A 25,743-nucleotide genomic window follows, 5' to 3' on the forward strand; every position below is an offset into this window, starting at 1 on the left:
ATAAATGTCAACCTATATATTTACAAGAATAGATACGATTTTATCAGCTGCACTGACTTTCATGCTTTTTGCGATCTAATTTCCATGATAATAATACTTTACTTTACAATGATAACAATAATTTACGTTGCGAATAATACCACGCATCGCCGTAAATTTCCTGGAAGATACGTTCTCGTATCTTCCACTCCACATATACACAGCCTTGACTCTCTTAGATTCGTAAAAGAAATTATATACTGAGATAAAATATGTATCAGTATGAATTCTGGCAAGCGTTGAATCTAAAAAATAAAATAAACAGAAAATTAAATTAATAGAAAACAAAAAAATTATAAAATAGATAAAAGCTAAAATATAGAAAAGCTAAGAATATGCAAAAGATGTTAATAGATATAAATATATTAAAATAACATTTATAGTTAATTTTTCTATAATTTTTCAAGATTCAGTTTTAATATGTAATACATTTTTTCAGGCTACATTGCAACTAATTTCCTTTTTAGCAAAAATTATAGACTTGTTGACAACTGTAATTTATAAAACAATACAAATTCTTCTATTATTTATTTTTACTGTTGATGTTTATATACTAGCGATACTGATGAGGTCATACAAATTTTTTTATAAAATGACTGGTAATTTATCGACGGAGTAGAAAATAAAGACTTCAAAATTTTCAAAGGATAAGTGGTTTGTATTTAAACCTAGACATAGATTTAAGTATAAAAACCTATGTCTATGTTTAAGTACAAACCACATTAATAATATTTTGTAAAAAAATTTTTTAAGGACAATGATTTGACCCAAATTATATCGTATGTGTATATATACGTGACGCGTACGTATATAATTCTACTAGATGGAAGATGGAACAGGGTAGACATCTTTCGGATTTGTTTCACTAGTCAGGTAGTATGGAACGAATCGTTGTCTACGGGTGTAGTATATACTAGATTTGTCCGTGTTGCTTAAAATTCCTAAAAATTCCTGCACTTAAAATAAGACAAATATACATTAAATTGGGAGTTGGAGAAAGAGAAAGCGAAGATTCTAAATTCTAAGTGCAAAAAGTGGCAACACGAACAGATCTACTAACTCGATACAAGATGGCAGAATTATCGTGCATCTAATCTGACTATCGAATTCCTCACTATTATAATTTTATAGTTAATGGTCAATAGAAAAGTGACGTTGATTGACGTTTGAAGTGACGTTTCCGTGGACAGATCAATGTTATGGAACACGAAATAAGAGTAACTCAAATGCATAAATACATCCATATATAAAACACACATGAAATGAGTGAATATATTAAATAGCAACAAATAAGCATAAATCAAGCATAAAATAGAAATTTTTATACAGTGTATTCATGTAGCTTCTTAGTGATTAACTTCAATTCATTCTCACAACAATGACGTGTTACGAGAAGACGTATACCAACAAATATCGATACTTTCGTAAAATCTGCAAAAAATAGCTTGAGAATATATCATATGCTATTAAATTTATTAAACACATTAAATGTACTGTAATTAAACACTTAAATGTTCTGATATTTCGCAAACACATAAAATTTGCAAAACTTGTGATCCACAAAGGTGATAAAAAAAAACGTTAAATATCGTAAAATATATCGAATATACTGTAATTTGGTTGAAGTGCATAGTTTTTACAGACACTTCTGTTTCCTGAAGTTCCGTAAGCTTTAAAAGATCTGAGAATGGGGTCCGAGCAAAGCTCTCAGAATAGTAACCAAGGTGCCAACAGTGGAAAAACAAGGACGAGTCAACTCAGACGTGGCAAAAGCGTTCCAAATCGTGAGAGAGTGCCAGAGGATACTCCACCAAGGTGTATCAGTCCTGGCGCCAGCATTTGTTCTGATTCCGACCTTCCGTATATTTCTTATACAGTGAATCGACCTATCGGAGATTCACCAAAGATGACGAACAAACAATCACAACTCTACAGAGGGAAGAGTATTGGAACTGGGGAAATTTCGAGGCGGAAAAACAGCCCAGGCACAACAAATCACAAGTAGGTATCATCGGGTTTTATAAAACATCAATTTTCAACAACTCTTCAAATATTTCCGATGAAAAATTACATATTAAGAAGATAGTAATATTCTTTAAGTATGCCAAGTAACAAGGCGTTCTCATAATATTCTTATTTTTTATACTTATAAATATATGTAAAGAAAGAGTGCATTATGTGTCACGTAATATTTCGTTATTAGATAATATTTACTCTATCAGAATGTTTTAATAAAAAAATCAACACCTTCAAAAATCATATTTTATAACAACTTTATGTTACGTAGGATTTCATTGATTTGATCTCTTTCCATCTGTTAAAAGTCACAGGAAAATGAATACGGACAACAGGGCACACAATATCGTAGTGGTGAAGCCAGCTCAAGCAGACCCTACAGCAGACAAGGATCCTGACATAGTGAAACTACAGAGTATCCCGATGTTCCTGCCGATCATGCGTGGCACGTTGAACCTACCACCGGGTGTACGCGATCCGGAGGTCCTGGAGAGGCTTGATCCTGTCGGTCTGTTCAATCTGTGCGCGCGTTATCAACATCATCTCAATACGAATGCGCAGATAATAGCAGCCGAGCAAGCCACTTTGTGTACCAATATGGAAGTGGAATTTGGCAAAGTGCTGAATCTCGCTGTGGATCGACAGAAGAGATTCGCTAGGTTCGCGGAGCAGATGAACAAAGTGCACGATCTCAGCCGTCAGCTCACTAGATGCCATTCGCTCCTCAATCAAACCCTCGAGAGCCTCGAAACGCTTAACAATCTGTTGCCAGTAGAAGAGAGGCTCGAGCCCTTCGTTTGGACCACAGGCTAAATACATCCGAATTATAGAAGGAATTTCATCGCTCTTATTTTTAGCAAGAAACTTGGATTCGATAAAATGTTCGTGTTCTTTCGCAAAGAAATTATGATTAAGAGATACAAAAAGCTTCGGGACATTATCTAACTTCAAGAAACTTCAATCAATTTCGTTATAAGAGTTTTATCCTCCATATTCGACTCACATTCAACATAATCGTAACGCAACAAAATCAGGAAAATAAATTTAAAAAAGAAACAATCAAATATATGCTTTATTGAAACACAATTTATTGCTTTTGTATATTATAAACATACCCTAGTCGCTTCTATTAGCCAAACGCTGAGACTTCAATTGTCTGTAGGCTGCAATAGCTTCACTCTGTCTCTTCTCTAGTCTTCTTCTTTCTGTTTCAGGTAAATGTTTCCTCTTTCCAGAACGATTAATCACTTTAGAAGCAGAAGAAACCTCTTTAGGACTTTCCAATAACGAACTCAACAATAAATTCTTCGGCTTTCTATTCTCATCCATTTTTTTTGACTTGATTTTTAATCTGGGAGGTTCGTGGGCAACTTCGCCAAAAATAACCTTGTCTTGGAACCTCTCAAACTCATCACGATTTTCCAGTTCCTTTTCTTTCTTCATACGCAGCTTCAGTTTCCGCTTATCGCTTTTTGTTAAGGTAGCTGAAGGCTCAGCTACCTTCTTTTTCCTATTAATATTCTTATGCTTCGCTTGTAACGCTTCTACATTATCCTTTTCACGTTTGCATTTTGTTAAACCTTGAATTTCGCCAGTATTCGAATCCCGGTCAATCTGGACACCATACTTCTTCTCAAATGCTATTTCCTTGATAAAATCATGCGTTTCTTTGGACACCCTGCGCATGAATTGCCTACCGGACTCGCCTGGTCGCTGTTGAAATACTGGTGTAACTTTCTCTGGCTTTCCTTTTGGATTTGGTTTATGATGCTGTAGCCCCACACAGATAAGCGCATTCTTTTTCTTCCGTTTCCTCTTCGAGATGTTGCCGCTGGTCTTCGCAGCTTCCTTCAATTTAATCACGCGCTCCAGGCTCTTCGGGATCGCCTGCTCGTCCACGTTTTTCGGCGCCGTATTCGTGCACAATTCTAACCTAAAATCCGCTGCCAGCTCAGTATACAAATCATCTAAACTTCATCGCTCAAGTTCCAACTTTACTAGTAACTCACTCCGCCATGCGCTTAGCGCGCTGCTTCTCGGGATCCTTGACACCCCGATGCTTCTTCCCCGGTATCTTGCGGCCCATATTCGCGTTTTGTTCGTTCTCTCGTTCCGTCAATCCGCGTCTTTCGCCTCGCGCTCGCACGTGGCCGCGTAAACAGCTTGTTTACAAACGTTTATTTTCTAGGGACGAAAATAATCTATTTTCTCTAGGAACCTTATAAACATGTCTTACTAAAATTTCTAAAGAATTTTGGGTGCATTCAGTAGCACGACCGCTAAATATGATTGGTTGGACTCAAAGGTAAGAGCCAATCACATTTTATTGCTACTTAGCTCAATTCATTCACAATCCAGATAGCACTGTGTCCAAAATCAGGACATAAAAGACGTCTTGTGTCCCGATTTTGGACATGCGTGCTGTCTGGGAAGATAAACGTGTACGCAAATTCCGTTCTTATGAAAAATCTACAAGTTGATTGGCTAAGAACCATTGCGATAGCCAATCATGCGTTTCTCTTGCAAATGAATTCAAGAATCGAGCCCCTATTCTCCATGAAACGGGATTCCATCTATCTAGCATATTACATCTATGGTTCGAACGTCCTAAATGTTATTGTTCCAACAAGAGGTTAGATAAGACTTCCTTGAATTTATTCCAACGTTATTCATAAGCAAAAACCAAGCAGTTATCTCATTATGTATAACTCTTTCCGTTAATCTAATCATTCTAAAAACAATTTTACATAGCATGCATCTTGCCCAGAATTAAAACAAATGAATTCCACGCTTCGATCGAGACTATTTGTTACTAAAAGACTGTATTGTTATCGGCGGAATTTGTCGATACGAAAAGATGACGAGGATCGGGTCGATCACGCAAAGGAAACTTCAATTGGCGATTTGGCGGAGCCGACCAATTGCTGCATGTCAGGGTGCACGAATTGCGTATGGATTAAATATGCAGAGGAATTGAGTAACGTGATAGAGAGATCCGACGTAGATCTGCAAAAAACCATCTTTGAGAAGGTGCAAGATCCTAATATGAGAGCGTTTCTAGCGATGGAACTGAGGTGTCGGAAGCTGATAAAATAGAGCGAATCAATAAAATAACGCATCAATATGAATAGTGTGAGAAGAGGTAATTCGAAAGAAAATACATCTGTGGTATTTGTAACCATTAGTCTAAAAATCCACAAGACAAAAGAATTATGATTGCTGCAGAGTACCTTGTATATATTGTAAATAAGATTCTAGGCGATGAATATTATTTTCAGTTTATGTAAATATAACATTCTCGAGCTACATATTGTATATAATTATGTATATATATATATGTTCACAATATATTGATATTATATTACTTTTGTTGAAGTTAAATTATAAGTTTACCAAATTAGAAGAAACTTTGCTTCGCTAGTAAATAATTAACAAAAAAGATTTTTACTGGATCCAATTGGTCATATTATAATTATTACGTTTACTACGTTTCAACCATTGTTAGCCATTGTATAAGTTTACTCTATATTATTCGCGTGATTTTTTTTAACGTAATTACTTGCTTAAAGTATATTTTACACCCCAACATTATATATCAATTTTAATTGTTTTTTATAATTAAATAAAAGTTGATAAACTGCTATATATCTTCTATATAAAGATAAGTACAAAAGTTCTTCTTTAATTGTGAAATAATTTGTCCAGCATTCGATTAATAAAAAAATTTTTATTCTGTGAATTTAGTAGATTTCCTAGGCTGGGGTGTACTTCACCTTGTGTTGCGAGTAAATGTTGGGGTTAATAATTTTTTGTAATTAAATGGTAAAATAAATGAGATATAAAACAAGTGAGTGGAATAAAAATTAATTCAGCTAACCGAAATATTTATATATAATTTATTGAACTTTAGGAATTAATTCATTTAATAATTTATTTTGTTTAACACTCTTTATTGCCCTCGTTCAGCAAACGTTAATGTTTTCGTATAAGCACAGAATCATAATAAAGAAAACTAATTTCAAATTGAACTTTGCTATGATATGAGCATTCGCCTTATACAGGGACAATGGAGGATTAATACATACAAGTCGTTTTTATTTTATAATTATACTACTAATTTTTTAGTTCCAATTGTGTATATCTTGGTCAATATAATTTTCATACAATTTGTAATATATAATATTTTTCTATTTAATTATACTATTTTTTAAATGTCAGTTAAAATAAGTTTTTTTATTAGTTTATTATATCACATTCTTTGTACAAGAAACGTTCAGTTTTGAGTGCTTTCCAAACAAAGACCGAAATAGATTCTTGCGAAACTACTAACCTTTCCGTTGCTCTTTCTCTATTTTGCAATTTAAATTTAATCCTGGGCTAATTAACCACACCTGTCTTCTGCGATTATTCTACTGAAGGAGGTGCAAAGTTCACAGAAAATATCAAAATAAATAAAAAGAACATATTTTAGAATAGAAATATAAAAAGGGAAGATAAATTAAGAACAGCTTGAAGCAAAGAATATTGTCTACTCTAATTTTTCAATATAATTATCTATATAAATAAAAATAAACGTTATATACGAATAAAAATTACGAATATTACTCCCTTAAAATCTGTGTTAAATTTTTTCCTTAAAAAATATGTTTCACATTTCTTTAAAATATATTAAAACAATATATAGTGTTAAAAAATATTTTAAACATTTATCTTAAATATAGATGTTTTAAACATAACGACTCTATAATGTACATTGAATTAGTAATAATATTAGATTAACTTAGGTAATAATTTCAATGTTTAAATCCTACATTACGTTTTTTGTCAATTCGAAAATAATTAACTGTAGCGCGACATTGACTTTGATTATCACTTAAAATACTTTCGAAAACCATTCTCGTATCAAGTTGCCATAGTTATTGGAATCTTTGCAAATTGTGAATTGATATGGATTTATTGTTGCGCTAGAATCTAAAAAATCAAAGTTCATGAAACCGCGGCGCAATCTTATATCCCGCGCAGCATGGTCACACACACGTCACGTCACGTTCCTCTTTCATGATGACGTGCATACGTTTGTACGCACTCACGCTCACGTTCGCCCACGCGCACTAACGCGATTTATTTTCGCTTGACGATTCTTGCGATCGCGCTTTGCCGCAATCTCGGCGGAGCCTCGGTCGAACGCGCAAAATGACTGCCACCAATTCCCGAGCAATCTGTGGATCAATAACTTCTTACTATCGCTATACTATCGTAGATTTCAATTTGTGATTATACTGTATGCTGTGCTCAAAGGGATCTTAGTTATAATTAAATATCTATCTTCGTGGAATGACGACATAACAAGTGAATTTGTGAGTGACGAAGCAAATATAAAATGCATAGTGGCGAGATCGGATTGAGAGGATCGCTCATCGTTTGGCGAAAAGGAATTAATAAATTATTCTGTATAAAAATTATCACATTAAATAAATTAAGTTAAAAAAAGAGAAAAGAAAATAAGTTTCAATTTAACATAAAAATCAAGACTAAACATGAAATCCTAAAAATAAAAATTGAAAACGATTAAATATTTTTTATATGTGTATGATGTGTGATAGTATAGTAATATTATAAAATATTCGGATATATTTGAATAAAATAAAATGTGTTTTTGGAATGGAAAAAAGGCACGGTGAAAAATTAAGTGAATGTATAAATATACATGAGCAACAAGTGTCCGTAAAGTAAGTAAAGTGTATTCAAACACGAATGTTCATAAGAATAAATTGCATATTATATTTTCTCAAAAGAGTATTTGAAATTCTTCGAAATTAGTAAAATACATTCGTCATCAATTCAAGGAAGTCAAATAAATCGCGATGTGAAGAACGACACATGGTCTTTAAACCATATTTCAAGTTTCTCAATAAATCGTCTGTTGGATTTGTTAGAAGATTTTTATCTGAATATGAAAATTAAAAATAAAACATAATATAAAAATTTGTTAAATACTAAACATATATTACAATTTTAAATATTTATTATAATTGTAATATATAATATAATTTAATGCAAAACATAACTGTAGTTTTATTCTAACTTAAAAGATAAGTACAAATATAAAATTTTACAGAATTTTTAAATGTATTAATATAGTCTCACATTTTCCGACAAGAAAATCCTTTTTAACGCTCTAAAATCATTAAATTAAAATAATTTTTATATTCTTTAATTTTTTAAATATTATAATATTATTTGATGATATAATGAGAAAAATGTCTTCATTATTAATAAATAATCATGTTATAACATTTAAATAAAAGAAATTTTGATTTTATAGAAATAAGGTAATCGAAATTAAACAATACTTCATTTATTCTCTTTGTTTTAAATTATTCTTAAAAAAAGAAAAAGATTGCGAATTTTAATTAAAATCTTAATTCAATCTAATTCCATCAATTATTTTATCAAATAATGTCCCAGAAATATTAATGGATTAAGAAAGAATTAAAATGAGAGTAACAAGAAAAGAAAAAATGGACTACAAGGATCATGAGGAAGAACCCTCGACTATCACAGATCCCCATACTGTGCCTTTAGGCGAATTATTGGTGCACACGTCGATGCCGGCAGCTGCAGTTGCGGTAAAATTATGCGGTGAAGATTCTGCAGAGGAGATAGGTGAAACCGTCAATCAAAAGAGAGGGGATATCTTAAGCACATTTAAAAGAAGAACCTTCAATAGGATCAGCTTTAAGGGATCAGAATCAGGCCCTCTGTTGAACAGGTAAGGAATTCCGTCATTTAAAGATGAGTCTGATGAAATAATTCGAATTGTTGCATACCAAAGTATTAGATTCCATTTATGGTAAAGTGGCAACCATAATGAGTTGCTATTATAACTCGAACTCATTTTTGCTTGTCGCGAAAATTTTCCAGACAGGAACTAGCAATGTTAGTTAGTTGACTGACTACTATTGTATTGTTTAGAACTAAAAAAAAAACGTTGTTAAACAGTCACAGATTGCGTAATAATAAATGATGATACCTTGGTATAGTTTCTTACATCGACTGATGTAAGTACAAAAGAATTTTATTATAATTGAAAATATTTGTGAATAAGCAAATTACTTGTGTTAAAAAATGATTTAAAACTTAGAGAATATAGATAGTTTTCATCAAACTGAATAAATAATGCCTACTCAATCTTTCTATACCTCATACCAACGTAAATAATTAATACAAAAATTAATTTTATTAAAAATAGAAGCGATTTTTAAAAAATTTAATTAAATCTAAAACAAAAATTTTGTCAATATTAATGTTTATTACAGATTTATAATATTTAATTTTTACATTTTTAATTTTATAATACCAATTTACCTGTATGTTAATAATTATTATATATTTTTAACATTGTGTGAAGATAAAATAATATATTTCATATATATTATAATTTTAATTAACATTTTTTGTAAATGTTCTATTTTTAATTATGATTAGTATACAATCAAGAAACACTAATACAGAAGTAATAAAATACTATCAAGAATTGGAAGAAATATTAATATTACGCATAAAACTTTAATTTTTATGCGTGATATTAATATGATTTTTTAGTTTTTAAACGTACATTATATTTTTATGAATTTTAATGTTAATACCGTTCGAAACAATTCTTCGAAACAATAGAAACGTAACCTTGTACAAATATGTATGCATTACATAAGCTGTCGATAGAAAGAAGCTTATCGCTTCCGCGAACGATAATGTCGCAAAGAACTTCGTCACGATGATAGTTTAAACCGCATTTGGTTGTTAACTATATTTCCTAAAGTAATAATATATACAATGACTGTATAAAACAAAAAAATCTTATAACAAATATACTTATAACAAAATAATCAGGGTTAACCGAGAAAATTGGATAAAATAATTATCAAGAAGATTATAAAATTAAGGTATTTAAAGTTGTATTTAAAAAGATATCTAAAACTTCGACAGTACCGGACGGATTGTAAAGTTGAGTATCTTTATACTGTCATGTGTAGAATGTTTATTAAATTTATCACACACTCGATGTTACATATTTAGCAACAGCGTCACTAAAATAGATAGGACGATGTAAAATCTGAAGCATAATGCGTGCTTTTACGAGACTAAAAATAACGAGCATTGTTACTATTTCGTCGTTGGCAGTTATCAGAAATCTTTCTTCTTCTCAATGAAAAAATAGGCATTTTAATATTATAAATCTCTATTCCTAAAAAAGAATTAAACAGTAGTTCAAAAAATGCGAAAATTATGCATATGCGTGGAAAAAAAAGAAATTTATGTAAATATTTAAATAAAAAAATAATAATTAGATTAAAAAATGTATGAAGTATCATACTTTCTTCTTAGTAGAAGTATCATTCTTCTCTTCTTACAAGAAAAATAATAATATTTAGTAAAACAGCAAAATAGTTATAATATATAGATATAAACTTTATAAACAGTACTATGTCTTTTTAGTTTAAACAACTTTTTCATTTTTCTTATCGCAATTTTTCTCTCAATCTGTTATTTTCCCTCAATTTTCTGTAATAGGCATTTTTCTCTCTAAATATTTTTCGCATATTTTGCGTTTTGCATATTTGAATGCTTTTCAAACACTAAAAGACTTTCAAAACCTTAAAATTATAATGTTATATTTTGAATTAAACATTCTAATATTATCATTTTAATGTTTAGATATTTCTTTTACTCTTCCATATTTATTATTTTTATAATGGAAAGTGTTTAGCATCATTGATTCCCCTCTTTGTGACGGTTCAACGAATTCCACAGATCGTGCCAAAGGACAAAGAGAAACCGTTTTGGCCCGCCAAGAACCGAAATTATATTTGCAGTATTCGACCAGCCTCGATTCTTTAACGAACGATCCTGATTAGCCGTGTTTGTATCTGTTTAATCAATTTAGTGTAAAATTATACAAAGAAATACACATTATATACCGAAAATACACAAAATGTTTTAAATAAGTACTTTAAAACTTATTAAATTAAAGAAAAAATATTTAGTCAGCATAACTTTGTAAATTAATTCTTTTGAAGTAAACAGCGATTTTCTATTTCGATAATGTAAGTTACATATCCGCATCTGTTCTAGTATAAGGATAAAGGATTATCCATTATTATCATGATACTCTTTAATACGTAAATGTGCTTGATTTATTGAGCAGAATCTCAATAGACAATCGAGATTATCAATTAGATATGCAATTTAAAATATAAATTTATTGTCAATGGTAAATCTCGTTATTTTTATAAGGAAATGGTCGGCATGTAATTTATGTTTTACTTGAAATAGCTTTGCTGTACGTTGTGTCTATGCTAAAAATATTCAGACTGTCTAATAACATCATACATTTTTCAAAACGTTTTATCGGCTCTGTGATGTTTTTTTTTATCTACAATTAGTTTGCGACTACGAACGACCTAAGTCTGTTTCCGTTCTCGATGTAAAAAACTACGTTTTAAAAGAGGTGTAAAAGATCTTGAGACTAGTGCTAGGAAAAGTGCAGCAAATATAAGTATTAGTGTTTATATTGTTTAGAGAATTCTTCAGATAACAATTGTTATATACGCGAATGACAACGTTCAATGAGTGTAACTCTTTATTCTTTCGAATTATTCAGTAAAGGTATTTTGCCAATGGCATTTCAGAAAACGTACTGTAAATTTGTTATTTTATAGCTGACATTTTATTTATTAATATAGCTAGATGGATAAAAGGCATAATAAATTTTTATAATATACATTTATGGATAGATGAAAATTCGTATGTTATTATTAAATTAAAATATCAACATCAACTTTTTTTAAATGTTTAGCTATTGGATAAGTCTTTCTGATGAAACTCGTAAGATTATTTATTTTAACAAACAAATTAACAGATTATTATTGCTTTGTAGTATATAATTTAGAAATAGCTTTGCAAAATATGCTCTCTCCTAAACGAAAGACTACACTGAGAAAAAGAAGTTGTTAACTTGATTAAATGCGTTCACTGATTACCATTTTAAAAATTAAAAGTAATCAATTAAATGTATTTAGTTAACAACTTTTTTTCTCAGTGTACGAATATGATGTCAGTAATGTATCTTCAAAGTATGTAGCTCTAGAATTTTCGTGGGGATTTTAAAAGTTTGATTTCCAATAAACAATTTAGATTTACAATGATAAGTAGAGAGAAACCGCTTGTCAAGCGGTTCGAAATAAATCAGGAGTTTTTGAAAAAGTGCAGAATTCGAAGATATCAAATCTGCATTGAAATAAAAGGATGACAAATAAAATGTTCTTAATAGGAAATTAAATTAATAAAATAACAAAATAATTTCATTGATAATTCTCTGTTTTTTTAATACCATAAGCGATAAATAGAAGCAGTCAGATAACTTACATTATCGAAACAGAAAATCGCTGCTTACTCTGAGAACGTTTATTACATTTATATTAACTATTTTTTAATTTAGTGAAAATAGAAGTTTGCAAAAGTTTGAAGAAACCACCTTTTTGAAACATTTTGTATAGATATAGATATAGATGTTTCTCACGAACAGTTATTATTTCTGTAGTCGTAATAATAATCATTAATTTTAATTCAGATTCTCTTTGAACAATTCAGGATCCGTCTTTCTTTGACAAAAATGTAAAAAAAAAACATTATTTGTCAACTTTTGACATTATGTATATTTCTGTAATTAAGGCTTGCATTTTAAAATTATCTGTTAAAGTATGCTCCAATATAATTAATCGGACAATTCCACCATCTATTCGTCTCTGTCAAAATAGTTTCCACAAGCTTTTCAATAACTTATAACGATAGAGTGTAATAAAAGTTATAAGTTACAAGTTAACTCGAAAATTGACATTTTCCTAGAAATAAAAGTTTAGTTTAAAATTTATTGAAAAATTTGTCAAATAAAGGATTGTAAGATACACTGATAGGTAATACAATAATATTTTAGTAGTAAAATATATTTTCGTTTTTGTGTGAGTTATATTATTCTGCAAAGTTTTTGTCTCCCAATTGTACTCCTAAATAATTTTATCCAAATAAATGAATCGATTATTTATTTTTACGATATAAAGGATAGAGAATAATGAGTTAAATGAGTGGCGGATATTAAAATTCATCGATCTTGCGCCGATCGCAAAAAATGGAAATGACGAATTTAGAACGTCATTCGTCGGATGCTGAGAAGATGTATTATGTATGTGAGACAGGCAGGTTATCGGGACTACGACGGGCGATCTCACAAGTGTCTATGATGGTCGTCAAAGCGACGACTTCCGGCGAAGCGGCATGGCGCGAAGAATTGCTCAAGTAATCATTCTCAATAAGCCTCTCTTTTCTTCTTATCTTTCTTCTCTGTTTCGTACATACTGCGAATCACACATTTAGGTCACATTAACTGTATATATTTATACATGTAAAATGTTTCGATGCTATTTTACTCAAAAATTCTCTTAATTCTTCTAATTTGAAATCGGTTTCTTCTCAACAACGTTATTAATGTTAATCATTGCATATAAAATGTCGTTTAAAAGTTCCATTTCACTTTTATAAAGAACACTTTCATAAAGTAAATATTTCCGGATAATCTAAAATATTACAATGATACAATGATTACAATATTACATTACAATGATAATCTTTTCATACAAATGTGCAAAAAGAACATTTTATATGCCATGATTCCCAATATTCTTTCGTTTTTAGCCGAACAAGCGTGGAATTTATAAACGGCGGATATTTCATTAAGATTGTATGCGAGAAGTATTTCTTGTTTCGAAATAATCGCCCACGTTTCATCGAGACGAGAAAGTGTTCACGATTATGGGAATTTACGACAAGCTTATAGCAGCATAAGCGTAGAAGAGACACTCCGTTGGAAGATCGTGACAAGCGAGTTTCTAATTGCAAATTTTTTTTATGAGAATTTATTTCTTATTATTTTTTTTTATTATCAGACGTGTAGGTATGTAAGCACTCGTGCACATCACTCACGCATTCGTATACATGCGTGAATTTTTTATTTATATACAATTGTTAATTATTACATATATTTTTACAATAGTTTATGTTATAGTAATAATTTATATAATAATTATTTATTTACTTTAAGTAATATATTAATTACTTACAGTAATTTATTTAATATTAATTATATGGTCTTTCTTCTTGTCTCTTTTTTATTAGAAATAAAACATAAAATAAACACGAATTACATCTTATCCAATTTTTTCTCACGTGTCATAATATATATATATATATATATATATTACATATGTATACTACATATGTATATTACACGTATGTATATTCAGGTCGATATAAAATCGGAAGAGATTAATTTCACGATTATATAATTTTGAAATAAGATCTTGAATGAATCAGTTACCATTTAGTTTCAAATGAAATAATCATTGGTCTGGTCAATGGCGTTCTAAATTCGCGTGATTTCGCGCAACTTTCAACCCTGACATATTGACCTATGACGCAAATAGATCGACGGCGGCTTTTGGCATCATGAATATTTACGAACGTCATACATACTTTGAAGTTTGTTTGCATTTTTACAAACATACTTACGGAGAACGGTTGCTTTGTGAGAATTTATTCTAGTTTATATATTATAATCTTTTTTTTTATTTCTTATTAACTTACTTAAATTAAAAGATTATTTAAATTTTTTAAAGCTAGTAAGCTATCTCTAGCTATGTCAAATAGTAATAAATATAGATTTCTGAGTGCTCAAAGAGATGGAACTTCTCGATGAGTATCCATTGCTCAGACTTTGAATATTTAAAGTCTTTGATCTACAGATCTCCGCAAAACAACGAGATTATATAATAACACGTGTAAACCGTTGATGTTTCACTGACTAAAATTATATTCTAGAATTGTTAACAATTATTTTTGACACAATTTACAATTAATCTGTTTATTTACAGCCCGAATTTGCACGAATAGAAGATTAAAAGCGGTTTATAAATTAATTTAATCCATTTTTCTTTTAAGGTATCGCCAAACCAAATTTAGCACCAGAAGAGTTCGCAAAAGAGTTGTTTTTAAACATGGTGACTGTAATGTCGTTCAAGGAAATGTCGCCAAACGACGTCGGCGGTATCTTCAGGTAAATATTTTTGGCATAAAAGATATTAATAAAAGAAAATACAATTTCGAGCTTTAATTTGTAATATAAAACATATTATAATTTTCATTGTTTCAAAGCATATTATAATTTTCTTAAATTTGTTATCTATTAACTTATATTTGAAATAAGTAAATTTCTAGTATAACTGATTATTTCAATTAATCACGGTTAATCAATAATTAATTGACCAATTTTATTGAGAAAACACAATAATTGCAATTAACCAAAACCGATAATACCCGAAATGGTCTATTATTTTAAATATATTATATTAATAAGATGTAACAAATCAAATAAATTAAAAATTTCTTATTTATTTTCCATTTTTATTGTTTTTAATAACTATCATATATATTCTCTAATTTCATAGATATACGCTATTTTGTTGTATTTATCATAACAAGAATTGTACAGTTAACTGATTCATTTGCAGGACATTTTCACAACATTGGTTGATGCACAATGGCGATGGACGCTCTTGGTGTTCTCTATGAACTTTTTGTTATCTTGGCTAGGGTTCGCGCTTATATGGTGGCTGATCGCGTATAGTCATGGCGATCTTGACCCTCAGAATTATAATAATCAGACTTTCACCCCCTGCGTCGTGGATATACGTAGCTTCGCGAGCTGCTTCCTGTTCTCCGTCGAAACGCAACACACAATCGGGTAAATAATTACTTTTACATCATCATATATCTTAATATCATTATAATAATTTGCTATGTTATTGCATTAGTGTGATTACTATATCATTATAACTAGATATTACTATTATATTGTTTTTCTTTTTCTCTTTTGTTTTCTCTTCTTCGTCATAATCATTACGATTTCAATCTCTTTCTTCTTGTCTTCTCGTTTTTTTCAATCTTTCCGTTTCTTATAATGTAATAATTCGTAACTACGTCCGCGCATTATTTTTTATTAAGATATAAATGATGTAGATATGGAGCGAAGCATACGACGGACGAATGCCCAGAGGCAATTTTCACATTATGTATTCAATCGATGACTGGAGTGATCCTGCAAGCGTTCATGGTTGGCATCGTCTTCGCCAAACTGTCACGTCCTAAAAAGCGCACGCAGACCCTACTCTTTTCGCGTAATGCTGTCATTTGCCAACGAGACGGTCAACTCTGCCTTATGTTTCGCGTCGGTGATATGCGCAAGAGCCATATCATCGAGGCTCACGTGCGTGCTCAGATGATCAAAAGAAAGGTAATTGTATATCTCTATTGTGTATAAAGAAGAAATAAATGGCATGTTTGATCGCAGTTATTTTTATATATTTCAGGTTACTAAGGAAGGTGAATTGCTGCCATTTTTCCAAACGGAATTAAAAGTGGGAGACGATGGAGAGGAGGATAAGATTTTCTTCATCTGGCCTACAACGATCGTTCATAAAATCGACCGGTACTCGCCACTGTACAAGGTATCGGCCAGCGATATGTTGCGAGAACGATTCGAAATTGTCGTGATATTAGAAGGCAAGGATGTTGTCATGTCTTGTTGACAGTTTGGAACGAAATTTGAAATTCTCAGCTTAATATAATAATAATAATAATAATTGTTATTAATTACTGATAGGAGTAATTGAATCCACCGGCATGACAACGCAAGCGAGAAGCTCGTACTTGCCGTCGGAGATTTTATGGGGTCACCGATTCCAGCCGATCATTACCTTCCGCAAGGAGACTGGTGAATATGAAGTAAATTATTCTCTTTTCAACAACACTTACGAGGTGGATACCCCACTTTGCTCTGCCGCTGACCTCGATCGCATTCGGGCGATGCATCGCTCAAAAACTGGTAAAAATTTATTATTTTTCATATATTTTAATAAATTATACTCATAATTTCTCCTCCTTTTATCTTTATTTTTATTTTTAACATTTTATACTTTTTCTCTACTTCTTGTATTGTGTTTCTACATGCATATATATTTTACGTTACCTTTTTTCATAATATTTTTTTTAAATATTGCGAATTAATCTTGTTAATTACTAGTTATCATTAATTGACAATGTATTTTGTAGAACGTCTTAGCTCAAATACATTTCGCGAAACCTATAGTAGCAGTTCCTTAACGATGTCTTCTGCGTCAAGTCTGAGATCTTCAACTGGCGAGTTACATATGCAAATGCCAATGATGATGTCAACGACTCCTCTAAATCCGATACCGGTGATAATCACTAGATCAGAAGATTCTGTCAGACAAGATAGCATCAATATGCATCCTGACATATCACTGTCTTCTTCTTCCGTACAAAATGAGGTGATGATCAGTTAAAATTATGTAAATAGATGATATGTGCAGGATGTTTTACTATTCCAGTTATATGCCATTTTGTAATAAATTATTAGTGAAGAGATTTCTTTCCAATGTTTTAAGAATCAGGGTCTCTTTTATGAGACAAATAGATACTGCTACCAAGTTAGCTAGAACTTATTGTGCAGACAGATGATAATTATAGTATTATTATAAATCTCTTATCTTTGCAAATATACAATTATAATAATAACATTGTAACAATACAAGTTATATATAAATGATATTTTTTAATATTTAGGTGACAACGGAGGAACATGATATCAAGACTTCAAAGGATCAAGAGGATTATGATCGTGCTTTGGAGAATATTAACGCATCCTTAAAGAAAAGCAGGAATGAGAAGGAAGATAGAAATGGATTAAAGACAAAGTTATATTTGAGAAGAAACGAAGAAGTGAGATTGAAAACTAAATCTGTTGTGAAGGAAGCTCAAGAAAGCGATTTAAAGAGCTCACCTTGCAGAAGTAATTCAGATATTAGGTAGGCGAAAAATTGTATATATTCAATTTTGTATATGTATATGTGTATACTGTGTATATTGTATGTATATATGTATATGCTAAAAAATATTTTCTTGGAATATTTTGTGTTATTCATTTAATTTAAACATTTTGCGCCTAATGGACGATTATTGAATTTAATCGTTCCAACGGACGATTTAATTCAATTTAAATTTTCTAAAACAGACAGAGGAATACTGCGAATTCTTCAGAGTATCCCGTTATGTCCAGAAAGTCCAGTGTGTCCAGCGATGATCACAAGATCAAGGACATTTCCGAGAAGACAAATTTTATTATCAACGAGGAAGCATTAATAACTGATCCTAATAATTCCCAAAATATATCTTTAACCGAGCAAACATAGGTAAGTGTTACAAGAATTAAGCTCTGCTCATAATACATGGAATCTACATACACCGTATACACAGATGGTGTATAATTATACGTATATAGAAATAAATTAAAGAATGAATGTATTCTAGACAAAGATTAAAATACAATTATACAGTTAAATACGTATAAAATAAATGAATATACAAATATACATATACAGGTGTATAAAATGAAACATTTAATATGACAATCGCAAATATTTAGAAAAATGCATTGTGTGTGTGAAAGAGAAAGAGTGAGAGAGACAAACATGCGACTCCTCCTCATTCCTAGTGATTAATAAAATCTTTGTTTGATATTTTTGTATACGTCACTATTAATGAAGTAGATAATCATTGTACGAAAGTCATATATTTAATTATTCTGAACGGTAAGTTCTTCAAACAATATTGCTACATTGTATATTCGTAATATTCTTATACTTCTGTCCATTTAGTTAGCACATCATTCCTTGCTATGATAGACCACCGATAGCCTCTGCTGGATTTTCTATTCAGTCGTTTGATATTTTAATTATAAACACAAGCATTATCATGAATGTCATTATTTAATATGTAATTATTATATGTATATAGAGTAATTATCATATCATGTATCGTCAGTGGCCTTCGCGGCGTAGCAACCGGTTTTCACTCACTATGTCACATACAGTCATTAAATTTTATTGTTTATTATTATTTTGTTTTGTGTTCTATATATTAAATTATATGTTACTTAACCGTTCATACTTTCACGTTAATAAAAATTCGCACGCATAATTGTCCCTAGAAAGTATAAAATGTAAATTAAAAGTAATGTTATTCTTTAATATATTCTTATAACAGTCGGAGTTTGAATTTCAACATATCTTAAAGCAACACTTTTTTACATTATTGACAATAAAGAAGAAGAAGTTTGAAATAGACAGTGTTATTACCTCACTTTATACACGCCGGCGCTTGTGTATGTCATATTTGTATGCGTATACATTTTTACATATATACAGAGTAAATTAATAATAATTGTTACTACTTAAAGTATTTTTCAAATACAAGTGAACAAATTTTTTTAGACTGAAGCTATTGCGCACTGACAATGAGAGAAATTTAGTCGCGTTAGCTAAATTCAAAGAGACATTGAGTAGTAGTATTATATGTGTGTGCGCGCGCGCGTATATGCGTATGTGTGTAAGTAAAGAATAATATTTTTAATTCAAGTATATAAAATGGAGTTATATTAAAAATAAAAAAATACAAAAAATAGAATAAGATGATAATGTTGTAATATTATAAAATATTGTGATAAGAAGGGGAGAAATTTTCTCTCTAAATTCGTTCATTACGGACGTATTTTAGTGAAATTACAATTTATTAATTTTACTTTAGCGAAAAGTGGACAAACAGAAAGAGCAATACTTCTTTCTCATTGTCAGTCAGAAAATTAATTAAATAATTAATTTGGATGTACACGCAAAAAAATTAGTGTCAAGAAACACCGCTGTCGTTTATGTAATGTTCGTGGTGTCATATGTGACACACGTGACGAACGTGTTAAGCGCGCGAGACAAGATTAAGAGATTGACTGGTGCAATAATGAGGGCACTTCCCGGCATTAAATTCATCCCTCTTCTATGACTCTCATCATTAATTCTTCACCTAGCCAACTTCGACCAGCTCTTCTTATGTTATAGAAGGCACATAATCGAAAAAATTTATTTTTGATTAATTTTGCATTATTCTAAACTTATTCACTCTAAATTTGATTGTGCGTATTTTTTTTTATATTTACAATGCGTTCGAAAATCAACAAGAATTTTATTAATAGTCTTAGAGATAGCAATGATTGTTATGTAGGTAATTATGACATTTCTAAAAAATTATAGGCATTTTATAAGTCTGAAAATTATATAATTTTAATTTATAATATAGCATTATACCATAAATTCAAGAAGTATTTTATAACAATACCAAATATGTAATATTTTCTAAAAGTTAAAATAGATACCAAAATTTTTTTCAAACTTTTTTATTTAAATATATTTAATTTTGATCATTCAGGACAATTCACAATCTAAATTGTCTAAATTGGTGTATGAAGATTGTTATATTATGATTTGGATAACAATTGATTATATGGATCATGAAACATTACATTGAATACAAGGACAGAGAACACTTTACTTGGTCAGTCTTTAATCGTTAAAGCCCGGATGCTGCATAGTTAGAAGAACTTAAGTCGCATGAATGCATGACGTTTTTGTGCCCTAGTTAGGATAATTATTTGATAACCTTCACCGATAAATTCGGCTCATTTTAAGCGTCTCTGAACGTAAAAATATATCAATTCATAGTGGACTTTGCGTGACTGAGAGAATGGATTTACAGAGTAATAACAAAAATACGCTAACCATCGATGAGCTCAATATTCCCTTTATTTAATACAGCAGGCAATTTGTATTTATGTGTCTACTGATTTTTATACTTTACACGTATACTTATATAAAATTAATATTGATTTACTTTCTTGTGTAACTCGTTTTTATGTATTTCTATATATGCATGATATTCTAGGATTCTAGGATTTTACATTATGAACTGTCTCTATAATATCATATGTGACTTGATAATCATTTGCATAAAAAAATATATATAACATAGGTACATATATATTTTTCAATGTTGAGTTTAAAGTTAAATTAAAAAATGTATAATGCAATATAACTTTACTATTTGATCACTTTTGATTTGTAAAATTGAATGCACATCATGACAGATTTTCGCGAAGTATAAATAAATCCGCGAATCATGATTCGCGGTGCATGCTGAATAATCTACATATCAGACCGAGGACAAACGGACCGTCCGCAATTTGCCATTTGCAAGGTGATACGCTTTTTCCATTCTTAACGTGACAACTGTCATCCTAGACGACGGCCATTGTCGGAACGCTATGTTACTCTCGTAACCTTCTTCAAACCGTATCTTATGTTCACGTATGTCGTATGATATTAATTTACTTCAACTAAAAATTGTGGAATTTATCGACTTTTTTCTAACTTTCTTCAATGTTTTTTATTTTAAAATATCTCAATGTGCACGCATATACTTTTTAATAATTAAATAAAAAATATATGTATAATTACTGTATATATATATTTATATTTCAAATATTACACACGCATATAAATATAATAATATTTTATATGTCTAATACTGTAATCAATTACATTTTATGCTATGAGAGATCTAAAAGATTAATAGTCAAGCTCTACGTTTATCTCGGCGAGTCGATAAACTTCACAAATAACTATGTTAGCATAGACACGTACATACGTACGTAATTAGATTCAATTGGAGTCATGGTTAATAATAATGTAAAAAGTCGGTAATTTAAACCGTTCAATCAAATATATATACTATGTATCTCAAATCAGATACGATTCCAATAACTTTGATAGCGCAATTTAATGTCTTTCTAACAAAAGAAATGCAAAAGTTATGGAATACGAAGTTTTAATCTTTAAATTGTGAGCATTATGAAATATATAAAAAGTATAAATTGAATAAAAAATTGAAGATATAAGATTTTTGTATAAAAGTATATAAAGTTAGAGTTATCCTGTTACACTTTTCTTAAAGCTATACTGAATTCAAATATGAATTTAAAAAGCTATATAAATTATCTACTACTCATATAATTTATCTACTTAACATAGTCTAATCTAATTTAACTTCGTTGAGCATGTGTAATATATTGAATTATAATAATATTAAATATATTGACTGTGCTAATTTTGATTTTATGTTTACATGAATGTTTATGTCCAAATTGCTGTTTATTATCAACAATTAGAGAATAATTAATCAGTACAGTACAGTAACATTTTAGACTGTCATTTCTAACGTTTAAAATAGTTTTGTGAACTAGTTTCATACAATATAAAATTATGGGAATCTGACCTACATATACTATCATACCTCATTATTATGTACACTGATACACAAATTATACAGAATTATAATCAATTATACAGAGCACATTAAAGTCGACGATTCAAACTTTGATAAAAAGATCGAGAAGAATCACGAAATAAGTATGAAGAATGCACATATTTCGCACATGTTTCGAGCATGTGTAAATGTAGCCCTGAGATACTGTGAAGAAGACGCAGATGATATCACGGATTCGACCGTGAAGATGCGGAACTTTCGCGTCGATTCTCGATCTCGTAAGCTAGTAGGAGGTGGCAAGAAAGAGAGGGATAAGATGAAATAAGAGAGAAAAAGAAATGGGAGGGGGGGGCAGATGAAACGGCTGTGGACGGTCTGACGTCACTCAAAAAGCCTGTTGATGCATCTTTTTGTCAATGTGAGTTAGCTCGCAGTTTCGCGAAACGCTTCGTCATCGATGTTATACGTATTTTCTCGTCGTGAAATATCCATGTAAACGCGAACGTGATATCTAGCATTTTCACAGTGATGCATAAGGATTCTCTAGAAAACGTCAAAACTCCGAAAGATGAAAGAGGAAAAGTGTTTGGTAATTCAATTTGGAGGTGAATCGTTATAAGCATGCGCAATTTGTGGAGATACGTAAATGAGAATGTAAACAGAATGTTCTAAACCGAGGAGCGTACAAGGTGAAGTGGAATGTAAAATAATATTTTTAGAGCTCTAGAGATATTATTCTGATTAGAATAATACACAGTCTTTCTTGATTCTTATTTACAATGACATTTGAGAATTCCCCTTAAAGATTTTTGTTATAATAATGATTCTGTGTGGGGATATTATTTTGGATTTTTTATTTAAATAAACCCTATTGTATTAAAAATTTGAGAATTATATATTTGTAAAGAATTTCATATATTATTATTAATTATATTGTAAATAAATTTCAAATCAACGTCGCGGATAAAATATTTTCATACTTTACGTCAAAATATTTAAGAATCTGTAACTTTATTCGTATTTTTCGGAAAACAATCGTTGTTTCCAAAGATTCGAAATCAATTGTTATCTTTCAAAGATAAGGCAGAAAATAATTTTTATCAGAAAAATTTAAATTAATAAGAAAAAAATCTAATATCTATGAATAATATGAGAAAAATTTACTGCGTATCAGTTAAAGAAATTTTTTTATTAGAAATTAGCGCTCGGGATTCGTTTAATCTCGCGTTCGAAATTCGAAGTTGATTCGACACGCAAGCGCAGAGGATTTATGGATCCGCAAATATCTATATAGGGTTAATAGAGGCTTTCATATGTCCTCGCGTGCCCGTTGGGTTTCCGGCGCGGCAGGAAGCGTGCGGAAAGCGGAGAAGTGCCGTCACGCCGTATTAGGTTCATGATATTAAGTCCATTTTATATACTCTGTGAGATTTAACATTAGAATTTTTTTTAAATTTTATGCGTGTATGTGTTATAAATTGCAATTATAATATTAGACTTATAATATAGATGGAGATAATTATTAACATAGATGTATTAATAAACAGTAATACTAATTATAGACACATCATATTTTAATTACATAATAATATGTGAATATATTAATGTAGAAACAATATTAGAAACAATTAATATTACGATACGTAACATATGCGTGGCTTATATGCTTTATTATCTATGCTCACAGAAATAGCAAATACATCTTATAAGTGCGTATGATAATATAACATATCAAGCTTATTCAAATCCTTTTAAATTTTCTAACACAGAATTATAATTCTATATTTGTAATTTAATGTCTTTACAGTTGTAAATAAAATATAAGCAGATATTCTGATAATTTTTCACGTAACTTTATAAAAGTATTTTATACTTATTTCTTATATTATAGTTTTTACATTTAATAAATTGCCTAGTATATTTATAAATCTATATAGAACTTTATAAATGTAAATGCAAAAAAAGTATCAAATATAATAATTTGCGTAGTAACAATTTTGCACCCAAATATATTTGCCCCCTTTTTATACTAGATTGTTTAATATGGGCTTTATGCATGTACGGTGACTAAGGCGTGCGTACTACCACCGCCTGCGCGTTATAAAGAGATAAACGCTATGGCGAGATCTCATGTGACTCGAGAGAGCGAACGAACATGGGTGAATTTAAAACAGTCGTAACCGTGACGCGCGTACGTGCGCTCGATGTGAGTTGGAAAAGCGCGGAAAAACTACCATTACTTTTGAAGGTATGCCATTTTACTCTTCATAGGAAATACGTGGAAAGGAACGAAATTACAACGCAATTACTCACTAATATTTTAATTTAATATAATTTTATGTTATTAAAATAATTTTAATTTAAAAAAATATATTATGTATCTATTATGTATAAAATATATTAATCAACTGTTATAGATAGAAAATTATAAATATAGTGACAATAAGAGGAAAAAATATTAGAATAATATATATAAATATATATTTTAAACGTCTAATAATAAATTAAATATAAATTAAGTTCAAATATATATATTTTTTAAAATTTGCTCTATGAGCTATAGTCTATGTTTTATTTATTTGAAGATAATTCACAATTCTTGAGAGAATTCTATTAGAGAAATTTTAGTCGCTAGTACGACTAAATTGACAGCATTTCTACATTTAGAAAGTTCCAAAAAAAATTTATAACACATAATCTCCTATAAATATAGATTTATAATATTTTGAAGATAATTATTTAAACGCAATATTATGCAGTTTTTGGTTTGCAAAACTATCTTAAATGTGTTAAAATTTACGCGCAAGTAAAATCATCAATTTTAAAGATTTCATGTCGTTTCGTTGGCGGCGCAAAATAATTCCAATAATTGTTAATTGATTGCCTCTTTTACGAATAAAAATTTTCAATCAAATATTGAAGACGCATCATATTGACAAATTTATTGATCGTAATATCTACAGTTTTATAATAGCGAGAAGAAAATGCTTCTTTCGCTTATTCGGACTTACGTAACATATATGCTAATCGTGTGTAACAAGCTGCTTGTCAATTAGCGTAATGTGATAAATAATACTCAATTGTCAAATGCAACTTCTTATTTACCCAGGGACGATAAGAGTCCAAAGCCTAAGAAGATCGAGCGATGCTGAATAATTGGCATTTCATCTCAAAGATCAAATCAAAATCAGTGCATTTCAATTAATAACAAAAAAAGAAGTAAATAATAAAGAGAACAATCAATCCATACAGATTAAAATTGAAGAAACGATCAGAAGGATCAAAATGAGATGATTATCGTAAGAATAGATCTTAACAAATCTAAAAGAGAAGAAAGAAAGAGTGTGC

At 30.1% G+C, this 25,743-nt stretch overlaps 3 protein-coding genes across 9 annotated transcripts; 2 read left to right on the plus strand and 1 right to left on the minus strand.

Moving 5' to 3' along the window:
• The first annotated feature begins 1,167 nt into the window (after positions 1 to 1,167).
• Borcs5 (BLOC-1 related complex subunit 5) lies at positions 1,168 to 3,141 on the plus strand. 2 transcript variants are annotated; one of them, XM_071707564.1, is made up of 3 exons: positions 1,168 to 1,604; positions 1,682 to 2,040; positions 2,364 to 3,141. In XM_071707564.1, the coding sequence occupies exons 2-3, from the start codon at positions 1,727 to 1,729 to the stop codon at positions 2,866 to 2,868; spliced, it is 819 nt and encodes a 272-aa protein (XP_071563665.1). In that variant the 5' UTR covers positions 1,168 to 1,604; positions 1,682 to 1,726; the 3' UTR covers positions 2,869 to 3,141. The 2 variants fall into 2 exon arrangements, with proteins under 2 accessions (XP_071563665.1, XP_071563666.1); XM_071707565.1 differs by having other exon boundaries at positions 1,238 to 1,256.
• LOC139773247 (uncharacterized) lies at positions 3,110 to 4,262 on the minus strand. Its single transcript, XM_071707559.1, has 2 exons — positions 4,065 to 4,262; positions 3,110 to 3,988 (listed from the first exon to the last, which is right to left on the minus strand). Exons 1-2 carry the CDS (start codon positions 4,139 to 4,141, stop codon positions 3,172 to 3,174), a joined length of 894 nt encoding a protein of 297 aa, XP_071563660.1. The 5' UTR covers positions 4,142 to 4,262; the 3' UTR covers positions 3,110 to 3,171.
• Positions 4,263 to 7,157: 2,895 nt separating this feature from the next.
• On the plus strand, positions 7,158 to 25,715 carry LOC139773244 (ATP-sensitive inward rectifier potassium channel 12). 6 transcript variants are annotated; one of them, XM_071707553.1, is made up of 11 exons: positions 7,158 to 7,784; positions 8,524 to 8,827; positions 10,870 to 13,410; positions 15,109 to 15,223; positions 15,678 to 15,910; positions 16,186 to 16,459; positions 16,536 to 16,728; positions 16,829 to 17,050; positions 17,278 to 17,516; positions 17,812 to 18,053; positions 18,260 to 18,617. In XM_071707553.1, exons 3-11 carry the CDS (start codon positions 13,244 to 13,246, stop codon positions 18,435 to 18,437), a joined length of 1,863 nt encoding a protein of 620 aa, XP_071563654.1. In that variant the 5' UTR covers positions 7,158 to 7,784; positions 8,524 to 8,827; positions 10,870 to 13,243; the 3' UTR covers positions 18,438 to 18,617. The 6 variants fall into 6 exon arrangements, with proteins under 6 accessions (XP_071563654.1, XP_071563652.1, XP_071563651.1 ...); XM_071707551.1 differs by lacking the exon at positions 10,870 to 13,410 and adding an exon at positions 25,648 to 25,715 and having other exon boundaries at positions 7,159 to 7,784; positions 8,546 to 8,827; positions 18,260 to 18,437; XM_071707550.1 differs by lacking the exon at positions 10,870 to 13,410 and adding an exon at positions 19,518 to 20,963 and having other exon boundaries at positions 7,159 to 7,784; positions 8,546 to 8,827; positions 18,260 to 18,437.
• The last annotated feature ends 28 nt before the right edge of the window (positions 25,716 to 25,743 follow it).

Source organism: Temnothorax nylanderi, unplaced genomic scaffold (assembly GCF_030848795.1).
Source record: "Temnothorax nylanderi isolate EJ_2023f unplaced genomic scaffold, tnyl_v1.0 TNYL_tig0059_pilon, whole genome shotgun sequence".
Taxonomy (NCBI): Eukaryota; Metazoa; Arthropoda; class Insecta; order Hymenoptera; family Formicidae; genus Temnothorax; species Temnothorax nylanderi.

Excerpts from the sequence above, each read along its gene's own strand:
- Borcs5 (XM_071707564.1), top strand. The coding sequence starts at position 1,727 with ATGGGGTCCGAGCAAAGCTCTCAGAATAGTAACCAAGGTGCCAACAGT. Across the intron at positions 2,041-2,363 it reads CCAGGCACAACAAATCACAA|TCACAGGAAAATGAATACGG; the intron begins GTAGGTATCATC and ends ATCTGTTAAAAG.
- LOC139773247 (XM_071707559.1), bottom strand. The coding sequence starts at position 4,141 with ATGGGCCGCAAGATACCGGGGAAGAAGCATCGGGGTGTCAAGGATCCC. Across the intron at positions 3,989-4,064 it reads CGCGCTAAGCGCATGGCGGA|GTTAGAATTGTGCACGAATA; the intron begins GTGAGTTACTAG and ends AGCGGATTTTAG.
- LOC139773244 (XM_071707551.1), top strand. The coding sequence starts at position 7,717 with ATGGAAAAAAGGCACGGTGAAAAATTAAGTGAATGTATAAATATACAT. Across the intron at positions 8,828-15,108 it reads TCAGGCCCTCTGTTGAACAG|GTATCGCCAAACCAAATTTA; the intron begins GTAAGGAATTCC and ends TTTTCTTTTAAG. Across the intron at positions 17,517-17,811 it reads CTTCTTCCGTACAAAATGAG|GTGACAACGGAGGAACATGA; the intron begins GTGATGATCAGT and ends TTTAATATTTAG.